A 12,329-nucleotide genomic window follows, 5' to 3' on the forward strand; every position below is an offset into this window, starting at 1 on the left:
GTGGATACATCCATTGTCTGTGGAAGTGGCAAAGCGGTTCAAAGAAGTTCTGATATATTCTTAAGCAGATAGTAGAACAGTTACTTTTTTGGAATACAGCTCACAAAACCCCAAGCCAATGTGGTCACTGTAACTTTCTAAGTGTATTCTTAAAATTCAGAATCCAGTATGCCAGAGGTGTAGAGCTTGTGAGTTTTCAAATGTGGTTGGACCGCACATTCCTTCAGCCCTAGTAGCATAGCCTATGATGAGAGATACTGGGAGCTGTAGTCAAGAAACATCTTGGGGAATCACCAGTAGCCCACCCTTGTGATATAACAGTAGTGAACTTAATCTCTAGGTATTGATCCTTGTGAATGACATAATCAGCTGACAACCAGGAAAACATAAGCAGGACTGCGGGAACCCCAAGGTTTGCACAGGTTAAACAAATAACTTTAGAAGAGGAGAGAACCTGTGGCTCAGTGGCCACACAATGTGGGATGGTTGTTAGAGCAGGAAAATTTGAAAGCAGTGTCCTTGAGGCGATAGTAGGGCTTGGGACCGTGCACCAACCGCAAGTCCCAAGCCCTACTATGTGCAGGCGGCGGACTAATGGTGGCCTTTGATCCACACGGGGGGCGCCATCTTTATGTAAGGGACATACAGCTTCTGCATGTTTCTGCGCATTGCTTACGTCGTGAGTGCGCCAGTTGCGCACTCACAACGTAAGCCAGGTGTTGCAAAAAGAACCCAGAAGAACCGGGTTCTTTTTACTCCAGAGGGACGTTGCACGGTTTGGCGGTTGTGATGTTGTGCTGGAGTTAAAATGGGTGCCTGCAGACTGCCATTTTTTGGCAGTTTGTACTATGCCACAGGGAAGGAGAATGGAAATAGAAGGCTAGTTGGCTAGAATCCTGGACAGAGTCACTCCACATTGCAGCATTTTGTTGCAAGACCCTCTTATTTCTTTTCTCCATTCTGATGGAACTCTTCAGAACACAAAGAACATATTTAAAATTAAAGAACATTGAGCCCCAAATTGGCTCTGAGTACCAAAACTGAATCGAGTTCATAGTTCTTTTATGCCAAACTCCATTTCAAGTCACATTCAACACAAATGCACACATGTATGCAGATGTGCACCGCTCCCCCCATGCAAGCCCTCCATTTCAGCAGTATCATTTAGAGCAGCTGTGGGAGAGTCACTATTTTTGCTTCTGTAATTAAACAATTGAGAATCGGATATCCTTGTGGTTTAGTTACTGCAATTTCCCAAGAGATCAACCAGTAGATCTCAGAGTATCTTTTTCTTAACTTGTGATAACCAGTTAATAATGCATTTCTTCTGTCTTTAGAAAAAGAGAGCTAGTAAGCCAATTCATGAAGTCAAAGATATAAAATTTGCTCAGCACATGCTGTGTAAATAGCATAGACATAGTGCAAAAGCCGCAGGGATAGATAATATGATGCAGTGCTGCCATTCAGCTTTTGGCCTGCTGTAAAACATTGTTATTATATTCTTCAGTGGAGACTATTTTAAATGGACAGATGAGAAAGGACACATTTCATTTTACTTAAAAGCAGCCTGCCCTACTAAATGTGTCTGCCACTGTAAACTCACGTAAACACACTAGAAGGGGTTTGGCAAATGAAATTGCAAATAAAGGTGAATGAAAAGTAAATATGATTCAGAGAGTTTGCTTTTCTGAGGAAACAATGTAATTGAAAACTTCAAAAAATATTGAACTTGCAAGTGTAAGTGTAAAGATTTTCTTTTGTTACTACTATTATTATTATATTTCCTTTATATAGTGCTGTAGATTTACACAGCGCTGTACATACAAACAATGAAATCGATAAAAATGAAACCTGCCAATGGCGTACATTCTACAAAATAAATATAAAACAATAGATAATAATGCAAGATAGAATTAGATAAAATAATCAGGCAACAAATTAAAAGCATCAAATATCAAATCAAATATCAGATAACAATCAGATAAACAATCACACAATAAAGTTAATTAACAATCAAGGAACCCTGGTGGTACAGTGGTTTAATGCCAGTACTGCAGCTATAACATTGTTCGATCCCAGAGGGCTCCAAGTCGATTCAGCCTTCCATCCTTTCGTAGGTCGGTAAAATGAGCACCCAGCTTGTTTGGGACAATTGGCTTACACATTGTAAACTGTTCACTAAGAAGTGGTATAGAAATGTAGTTGCTATTGCTATTGCTATCAAGCATAAAGGTATTTGATTATACTAGTGTGACAGGACTATTCAAGATGATATTCAGGGTACAATTGACTATCCAGCTATGATGTGTAAATGCCTACTGGATTTAATTACCTTTACTCAGGATTGCACCAGTGTGGGTTAAGCAGAAGGTGGCTGCCTCACTCCAAAATAGTGGTGGTGGGGAGTCACCTCCCCTGCTGAATCTGCAAACTACTTGTTGTTTGGACTGGTGTTGGCAGCACCTGACCCTGAAAAATGCAAAGCTGGGGTAAAGGCTTGTAAACTTGCAGGGATAAATGGTGGATGGCTTCTGAGCTTCTCCTAAATTTTGCTCCCCTCCTCAAGCATGTGTCTATTATGGGTTTGTATTTATTCGTTTATTCTTGCGGGAAAGTATAGTTTTATTTTATGCAACATTTCTACTGTTTTTATGTTTGATTTTAATTTTTATATAGTCTAATTGTGGTAAAATGTGTTAAAATTGTTGTTTTTTTAAAATGAAAAGTTATCTATGAAATATGTTAAAGCTGGCCTTTTTTAAAAAAAAAAAGAGAGAGAAAGGTATCTAAGAAGTGCCTAAAAATTGTTATAGCAGTAATAGTAATAATCCTAGTGTCATGCTTACCAATGCACATGTGTATGTGCTGCTACAGCATGCTTGCTGTGTAACATATGAATCCTGTATCAGTTGTTGATGGCTTTGTAGAGATGGTATCTGGTGTAGTGGTCAGTTGCAGTGAGAGAAGAAGTGAAGAGGAAAGAGTCAGTCATACATTTCTCAATGCAAATCAGTCCTTCTCTGTTGTCTTTTCCTCCTCACCTGTCTCTTTGTGTCCCTGGAAGATGCCCTTTCCCTTTTTATTTTTTGTGTACAGTCCTTTCTTCTCCTTTTTGAGTGTCCATGTCCTGATGTCTTTGCATTCATGTTTATTTTACAACTTCCATTCCTGAAGCATATCTATTTGGCAAGGGACACAGACCTGGCACCTCTCTTGTTTCTAAGAAAAGGTCACCATACCCAAGAATTATCACATTATCACACACCACTGTTTCCACCTTTCATTCTTGATTAATTAGCTGATTAACAGTACAGATGGGCTCTTGCTTTCTGTCTTTGTTCATTTTCTCTTTTTTATGCTTGTTGCTGCACTCCTGCCCCTGACTCAATAGGTGGCAGTGGGAGACATTGTGAAGGTCACCAATGGGCAGCACCTCCCAGCAGACATGATCATTTTGTCTACCAGGTCAGATATACTGAATGGGTGTGATGTGTGATGCCTCTGCTAAACTGAGGTTTAAAAGCAACATTATTTTCAGTAAGAAGAAATTCTTGTGACATGGAATATCATTCCTCTCCAGAGATTGGAAAGTAACTGCCAGAATCTCCCAAGTCAGCATGAACATTGGTAACTTTTCCAAGATATGTTCCACTCGCCCACCTTTCACATCACATCTAAACTTTTAAGCAGATCTTGGAAAGGTTAAGGGTTTTCCTTTTTACATTGGTTCCTAGCATTCCACAGCCAACCAGCTCTGCTTAAATGTCAGGCATATAGTTTTACTCCAGCTCTGCTTTTTAAGTGTCAAGTAAACAAACAATTGTGTGGCACTACCATCTGTTCCCCACTTTTGTAGACTAGAAGGAAAATTACATGAAGGACTGGAACTGCCTCATATGTTATACTTGACATCTGGCAGGGATTGGCAACTTGGTATAGTTCAGATATTTTGCACTTCAAAATATCTGGTGCCACTCACTGTAGATTGTGGTAGTTGCAATCTAAAGTGTCCCAGTGAGACCTCCCCCTGTTGTATAGCATGTTTTTAAAAGATTGGTCCGCTCTGCTTTAATATAAAAGACCAGATCCAAATTAAAAGTGGAAGGATTAAAGGAATAGCATTTTTAAAATTTCATTTGTAACCCACTGTCCTTTTGTGAAACTCAAAACAGAGGGTTTCCAGTATATCCTCATACAGACACTAACCAGACTAGCTTAATTCCAGTTGCATATCAAAATCATCAGATAATAATCAATAATGATCATGTTCATCAATTCTGTTTCTATCTCAGTTCCCCTTGAGGCTTTTGAAGCAGTTTACAAAGAATTAGTGTCTGCTGGGGAGTCAGGGGCTTTCCCAGCAGATAATGATCACCAATTAGCAGACACTAATCCTCTTTTGCATTAGCCTTCCTGCCTGAGGCCAGCCATCAGCACAGAACAATACACATGCAAATCATTCCTGCATTCCCAGGCTCGCACAGTATATATATACCCACTTTTTCCAAGCAAGCATTCTCTGAAGATGCCAGCCACAGATGCTGGCGAAACGTCAGGAAAAAACTCTTCTAGACCATGGTCACATAGCCCGAAAAACCCACAAAAAACTATCAATATCCTAGACTTTTAGAGCCGAAAGGGCAGTCTAGTCCAGCCCCTGCTATGCACAAATACACAGCTAACACATTCCTGAAAGATGTCTATCTATTGAAAGACCTCCAAAATTTTCCATCATCTTCTGAGACAATCCATTCTACCCTCAGACAGTTCTTACAGTAAAACGCTCTTCCAAATATTTAGGCGGAATCTCTTTCCTTGTCATTGAACATTGTAAAACCACACTAAAGTCACAGCAGTATCCATAGTTCCACACTTAACCCTCTCCCATAATAGACACTGTTCCGCTAACAAATAATGCCAATTTCTGTTCCATGTTCAGTAAGAGATATTTTTCTTTTTTCTTTACACATACAAACAAATAGAAGGCTAAATCCCCTGTGAGGTAATGACAAACCTTTACAACTATGTCTGAACAGAAGAACAACTTAAGCTGAGAGGATAAGAAGATGCCTTCCCAGGCCTCTCCAGGATGGCTTGAAAATGAATTACATTTAACTTGTGTGATTCTTCCATACATCTGTTGCTAGGAAAGCTTTGTGAGGCAAATAGATCCTACACTGCTGTGTCACTGTTATCATGCATTGAGGCTAAGACACGGTAGAATGTGGCCCAATGTCCCTTATTTTTCCTTGTGCTCATCCTTTCTGCATCAAGACCTCTATAACAGTACATACATAATGCATCACCCAGATGTTAAATTTAATTATTATTTGTTTTTTTGAAAAGACCTCAGTTCATCAGAGTCTGCATGCTTGGAAGCTGGTGCTTGTCTTGATTTTGTAGGAAATGTGTGTTGCATTCATAGTTTTACATGATTTTATTATAAAGATACTCTGTATATTCAAATCCTTATGGTGGTAAGACAAAAATTCATTTAATTGCATTTAGAGGGAAAATCAATGGTTGAAAAAATTATTCTGGAGATTGAATGTCAGTTTATTTTTGTTTTGCAGGCACTTTCTTTTTAAAGGTTATTTTAAAAGCACAGTGTGATTGATACATAATGTTTTTTAAATTATGCTTTTACAGCGAACCTCAGGCAATGTGCTATATTGAAACATCTAATCTTGATGGGGAGACTAACCTTAAAATACGACAGGTAAAATTAAATGTATTTATTTCACTTTATGAAAGCCAATTAAATGACAACTAGGAATAGCACATGATGTATGCATTATTCTTTGGAAGGTGAGATTTGTAGCTTGATCTTTGAATATCCGTTCTTCTATTAAAGCAGCAGCATTAAAGTAGCCAGTGTGGTGTAGTGGTTTGACCATTGGACTATGACTCCGGAGGCCAGGGTTTGAATCCCCACTTAGCCATGGAAGATCATGGGAGCCCTGGTGGTGCAGGGGTTAAATGCCTGTACTGCAGCCATTCACTCAAAACCACAAGATTGCGAGTTCAAGACCAGCAAAAGGGTCCAAGCTTGACTCAGGCTTGCATCCTTCCGAGGTCGCTAAAACGAGTACCCAGATCGTTGGGGGAAAATTAGCTTACTTGCTAATTAGCTTACTTGCTGTTCACCGCTATGATCTTTGGAATAGCGGTATATAAATAAAACAAATTATTATTATTATTATTATCACTGGGTGACCATGAGCAAATCATATTCTCTCAGGCTTAGAAGAAGGGAAAAGCAACAACCCTGAACAAATGTTGCCAAGAAAACAATGTGTTAGGTTTGCCTTTCTGTCACCATAAGTTGTTGTTGTTATTATTATTATTATTATTATTATTATTATTAATCTTTATTTATAAAGCACTGTAAAATTAAAAATGACTTGAAGGCACACAACAATAACAATTAAATTGTGTTAGTTAAATGATTGCAAAGTGCAGCTCACAGCATGCATGTAGTCCCCTCCAGCTGTATTAGTTCCACAGACCTATCATCTCCCTGCCACCTGGCTAAACCAGTAAACTATTGGTCATGGCTCCCTGTTTGATAGGTCATTATTAGATAGCTTGTATTATTTAACACCATGAAATACATACATCTCAAAACTTGGAACTGTATTTCACCCCCTGCTGCCACTTTGAGGGCATTTTGGAAGTTCTTGTGGCTCATAGGAGATCTCTGGGCTGCAAATTGGCCCCCAGATGCACTGTAGTTGCTCATCCATGTACTGGTTGTACATAGAGCACAGCAGATGTGAGTGATGAGACCATGAGAGAACTGTGGCAAGCCTGCTCAAACACCTTCTCAGGTGTTCTTGGGAACATATAAAGCTTTGTCAGGTGAGGCTATGATCCATTTAGCTTGATACTAATTTGTTTTGCCTGGCAGTAGCTATCTAGAGTCTCAGTCAAAGGTCTTTATCATTATGTGCTTCTTGACCTTTTAACCTGGTGATTCTTAGAGCTTTACCTTGAGACCTGCTCCATTCACAACACTGCATACACAACACTCTAGCACTGAATTCTGCCCACTCCTAAGGTATTACTTACAAACAGTGGTAGGTATCTTCTGTGTGTGGGTGCCTTGGCCTTCCCAATGCGCTGAGAAGTCACACTTCCAAATTTCCGGACATTATTGCAATTAACATCTGGTGGCAGCTGCAGTGATTTTCTATGCCACAGAAGGATACTCTGAGAAGGCAGAGGCCTGTTACAGACAGCCAAAATAAAGCTGCTTCGAGTCACTTTGGAGGTATGGTATTTCAATGATGCATGAGTCCTAAGAGTCTGGAAACTTCACCAAAGCTGCACTCCAATCCTTAGGACTGGAGCGTGGCTTTGGTGCGGCCTTTGGACTCTTAGGACGCATGTATCGTTGAAATACCATACCTCCAAAGTGACTCGAAGCAGCTTTATTTTGGCTGTCTGTAACAGGCCAGAGTATCTTCTCCCTTTCTGGGAGGGAAAGAGGGAGAGAGCAATGATAACAACACGTTGTGGAGAAATGGAGTGAAAAAATGACCAGGTGTCCATAGGTGGACTCTAAGTTGTGTTAATCACCTGTGGGTTAGCAAGTGTCTGTCCTTCAACACAGTATCATAGAGCCGGGAGAGGAAAAAGTGGCCACCCAGTCCAATCCCCTACCATGCAGGAATATACAATCAAAGCATTACCAACAAATAGCCATCCAGCCTGTTTAAAAACCTTCAAAGAAGGAGATTCAACCACTCTTAGAGGCAGCGTATTCCACTGTCAAACAGCTTTTACTGTCAGGAAGTTCTTCCTAATATTTAGGTAGAATGTCTTTTCCTGTAGCTTGAATACGTTGCTCTGTGTCTTAGTCCCTGGAGCAGCAGAAAATAAGCTTGCTCTGTCATCAATATGTAAAAGCAAAGGTAGTCCCTTGACATGAATGTCTAGTCATAACCGACAGTAGGGGGTGGTGCTCATCCCTGTTACTAAACTGAAGAGCTAGTATTGTCCGAGGACTGCTATGGTGGTCATGTGGCCAGCATGACTCCACCAAACACTGTTACCTTCCCACCAAAGTGGTATCTATCTACTTGGATTTGCGTGCTTTCAAACTCCTAGGCTGGCAGAAGCTGGGACTAGTGACAGGAGCTCATGCCATTGTGCAGCACTCGGGCCCTTAATTGCCAACCTTCTGATCATCAGAACTGACGATCCTTAGTATGACATCCTTTCAAATATTTAAACATGGTTATCATGTCATTCCTTAATCCTCTCTTTTCCAGGCTCAACACACCTAGCTCCCCAAGCCACTCCAGACCTCTCACCATTTTGGTTGCCCTCTACTGGACACATGCAGTCATAGAACAGCTCAGTATATTCTTCCTCCACCTTCCCAAATTATCACTGAGTTTTGTGTTCCCTTTGTATATGGGTATTTCAACAACTATTTCAGGGTTTGTTAAAAATGTGCAAACTTTTCTTCCAGAGGAGGGCTTACTATTTGTACAGCTAAGACAACAGCGGCCCATTTCTCTTTATTTTTGTAAACAAGAAGAATACGCACACATCCCATTGTAAGGGTTGACACAGCTACAGTCCAAGCAGACCAATGACTTTCCCTTTTGATGTAGCCTATCCAGTCAAAATATCAAGTACTGCTAGTAAGAGCAGAATTTGAAAGGTCTGATTCCATGTGAGCAGCTGCTGGTACCCATGTCACTGAATCCATTCTGGTTTTTAGTCTGTCTGAGCTGCTGAATCCTCTCCTCCAATAGGTTCGCCACTTTGGGTAGTCTCGATAAAGTTCACTCTGGCGTGTTACAGACCACCTGTTTGGGGCGGCCTGTAACTGGCCCTTTCCCCGCCGGGTCGGGGCCTCAGCTGCCACAGTGGCAGCCTCTGAGGCCCCGATCCGCCGCTTTCCAGGCTTCCCCGCAGCCTGGAAAAGGGTGTCCTTGGGGCTTCATGCCCCAAGGACACCCAACGGCAGCGGGGACGCAGAGAAAGGGGCCGCTCAGCCCCTTTCTCATTTGCGTCACTGGTGCAGCTGTGTAGAGGCTGCGCCAGCAATGCAAATCGTAGAAGGAGCTCTGAAATTGAGCTCCTTCCGGGGCTGTGAAAAGTGCGCCCCAGGCGCCCTCACTACGTCACTTTCGCGCGGGTCTGTTTGGAGGTGGTGCGGTCGTGACGTAGTCATGGCGGTGCCCATGTGTATGGGGCACCGCCATTTTCTACGCGCTCCGTGCATATTAGGGTTAGGGGTGTCAGGAAGTGACGCCCCTTCCTAACCCTAATACGCGCTCTGCATGTACTTTGTGCGCATATGTAACGCGCCCCTGAAACCCAAAGGAAATTTACTGCTTCTCTGATATGGGAGCCATTAGCCACTAGTGAGATTACGGCAGGTAAGTTTATATCATGAGAAAGCATGACTCATTAGAAAATACAATAATGCTGGAAGGTAGAAGGTAGTAATAATAATAATATAATAAAATATTTATTTGTATCCTGCCTCTCCCTTTTGAGGATTGAGGTGGGTAATAGCAAAATCAAATACAATACAAAAGCAATAACAAAAACATCCCCTTATTTCCCCATCCCCCCTACCCTCCCTCCTACAAATATAAAATTATAACAATAAAAACCATATAAATAAAAGCATGATCAGTTAAAACAGATTAAGGTGCAAGAGGCAATACAGAGGGGCTGATTAAGGAAGCAGATAATTCTAACCTGATCAGAGGTCAGTCTGGGAAGGCCCGCCAAAGGGGACCATTTTAATTGCCTTTTTCAAGGCGTCAAGAAATGTTATCTGGTGGATCTCTTCCGGCAGGTCATGCCAAATTTTTGGAGCGGCAATTGAAAAGGTCCTCTGGGAAGGTCCTAGTAGAAAGAGAGAAAGACCACATGCCAGAAGGATAGACTCAATCAAAGAGGCCACGGACCTGAACCTACAGGATATAATTAGAGAAGTGGAGGATAGGGCATCTTGGAAATGTCTGTTCGGCAGGGTTGCCATGAGCCAGGGTCAACTTGTGGGCAGTTAACAACAACAACAACAACAACAACAAACAACTTTATATCTTCAGTGCATAAATAGGCTGAAATACTTGAAAATATAATAAATAAATAATCTGATAATCTTTCCTGTGGTTTGATTCCTGACAGGGGTTGACTCAGACTGCTAGTCTCCAGTCAAGAGAAGAGTTGATGAAGATATCTGGGAAGATAGAGTGTGATGGGCCCAACCGCCACCTTTACGATTTCACTGGGAACTTGCGTTTAAATGGCCAAAGGTATACAATTGCTACAAAAAAAACTTAAATGATCTATCTGGTTGGGTACTGGCCTTTTATTGTTTTATTTTAAATGTCTTATGTTTTTAATAGGTATTTTGATTTTAGGCTGCATTTTATTATTATTAGTCTGCATTTTATCAATCCCTTAAGTGCCTTTTCTGGTGGAAAGGTGGAGTATAAATACAGTTTATAATTAAATGAAATAGAGTTGATTCTTGCCTTTCTATTGCTTTACAAAAAGTGCAGGGGGTTTACATTTAATTTTAGGGTGATAGCCCCCTCCTTGTTTGCATTAATAGGACCAAAGAGCGTGGCTTCTGCCTATATAAGAGCAGTTGGTTCATCACTACATGATTAGGAAACATCCAGCTTAGGTTAAAAACTTTTACATCCCATTACTAGAATCTAAAATTAAATTTCAAAATAACAAGAAACTGGCTTGCTCTGCTCATGTTATTTGATAGAGTGGCACTTGTCAGGGATGCCTTTCTATTCCCCTAACACACCTGGGTCTTCATTTCCTGGCATTCTACTGAATTTGTTGTCTCACCACTGAACTTGGGCAGCAGAACAGCTGCAAAAAACTTGCAGTTTAAAATAAGGTGCATGTGGAGTTTGCATCTTGATTTAATGTCAAATCATGGATTTTTTAAAAAACTTCCTTGCCACTAAATTTTGGTGAACGGAACATAGATGCAAATTCAGTAAAAGCGTGTGAGGAGAGTGGGATTGCATAAACAGGTAGGCAACATGTTGCTCACACCTATGGCATTATGGCTGGTGGTTTGCATACCCATGGGGTGGAGGGTAGGGTTCAGCACTTTGGATATCTCCTTTGAAGGTCAGATTAAAACCCAAAGTGGATTCCTTGCCCTATTGACATGGAAGCAGTTAGCCACCATTGCCTGTGATAAAACCACGCCTATATGGATGGTGCTATATTCATTAATTAAGTGATTAATTAAGTACATCTTTCCTCTGTGTCTTGTCTGTAAATTAAGTTTTAAATTTTCTTGCTTTTTCTCTTCTTACTCTTACTTTTTCTGCAGTCCAGTCCCAATTGGACCTGACCAGATCTTACTAAGAGGTGCACAGATAAGGAATACTCAGTGGGTTTTAGGAGTAGTTGTCTACACAGGACATGATACAAAACTTATGCAGGTAAAGTAGCTGTTCATCTAAAATATAGCTTAGTGTTTTTTCATATGTAATTCCAGCACTTATTTTAGCCATGTATGTGAGAATGAAGACTAAGGCTAGCATTTCAACTAGACCCACTGTAGTGATATCTTGAATAAATGTGTGTTATGCAGGGAATTAGCAGTTGAAGCATGAAAATCAGTGCTGTGCTGTCACCTCCTAATTGTTATAGATCAAGCATGGGTGACATTTTGAGGTCTTGCTATTGAGTTTGTTGTGGCAGTAGCAAAAGTTGAAGTGGTTTTTATTTTAAGGCAAGGCACATGTTTTCTGTGCTGCTTGTTGACATGTAGACTTGAACTTCTGAAGGTTTCCAGAAATGTGACTCCACTTGTATGGAAAGTGCATGGGAATTACAAGAAGAATTTTTTTGGCCACTGCCACCTCAGCAGATGTAATGGCAGCAGCAGTAGGGGAACCTGGGATGCAAAAATGGTAAAACACATATAGCCCTAGAGGTCCATGTTGGCCAACCCTGCTGTAGGGAAAACTGCTGTTTAAAAAAAAAAGTATGGCACACAGGCCACGAGTTGGCAACCCTAATAAAAAAAATGTAAATATATAATGTAAAAAAAAAAAAAAGCAGCCATGTGGACCAAAATTAAAAGCAAAATTCAGAGTCTTGTTCCTTGCCTTGTCCCCTACACTGTGTAGCATCGTACCTGGTGAAAAGTTCTGGGAGAATTTCAAAGCTCACACTACTTGTGCACTTCTTATTGATCCTAAAAAGAGCTAATGCCTATCTGAGTTTTTTTAAAAAATAATCCTAGAAATTTAGGGCCAGAACAGACAAGTCAAAATAAAGCTGCTTCAGGTCAGTTTGGAGGGATGCTGTTT

General features: G+C 40.8%; 1 protein-coding gene across 2 annotated transcripts in view; it reads left to right on the forward strand.

Annotated features, from left to right (window-relative positions):
* The window catches only part of LOC149319923 (phospholipid-transporting ATPase IB-like), a 498,345-nt gene that overhangs the window by 111,711 nt on the left and 374,305 nt on the right, over nt 1-12,329 (forward strand). For both annotated transcript variants that reach the window (XM_089512598.1, XM_089512599.1), the window contains exons 7-10: nt 3,392-3,465; nt 5,650-5,719; nt 10,162-10,289; nt 11,342-11,453. In XM_089512598.1, coding sequence (XP_089368724.1) covers nt 3,392-3,465; nt 5,650-5,719; nt 10,162-10,289; nt 11,342-11,453 — 384 coding nt within the window. The remainder of the gene's footprint in view (nt 1-3,391; nt 3,466-5,649; nt 5,720-10,161; nt 10,290-11,341; nt 11,454-12,329) is intronic.

The sequence above is a fragment of the Sceloporus occidentalis genome, unplaced genomic scaffold, assembly GCF_023333645.1.
Source record: "Sceloporus occidentalis isolate IW3139 unplaced genomic scaffold, rSceOcc1.0.p SCAF_2, whole genome shotgun sequence".
In the NCBI taxonomy this organism is placed as follows: domain Eukaryota; kingdom Metazoa; phylum Chordata; class Lepidosauria; order Squamata; family Phrynosomatidae; genus Sceloporus; species Sceloporus occidentalis.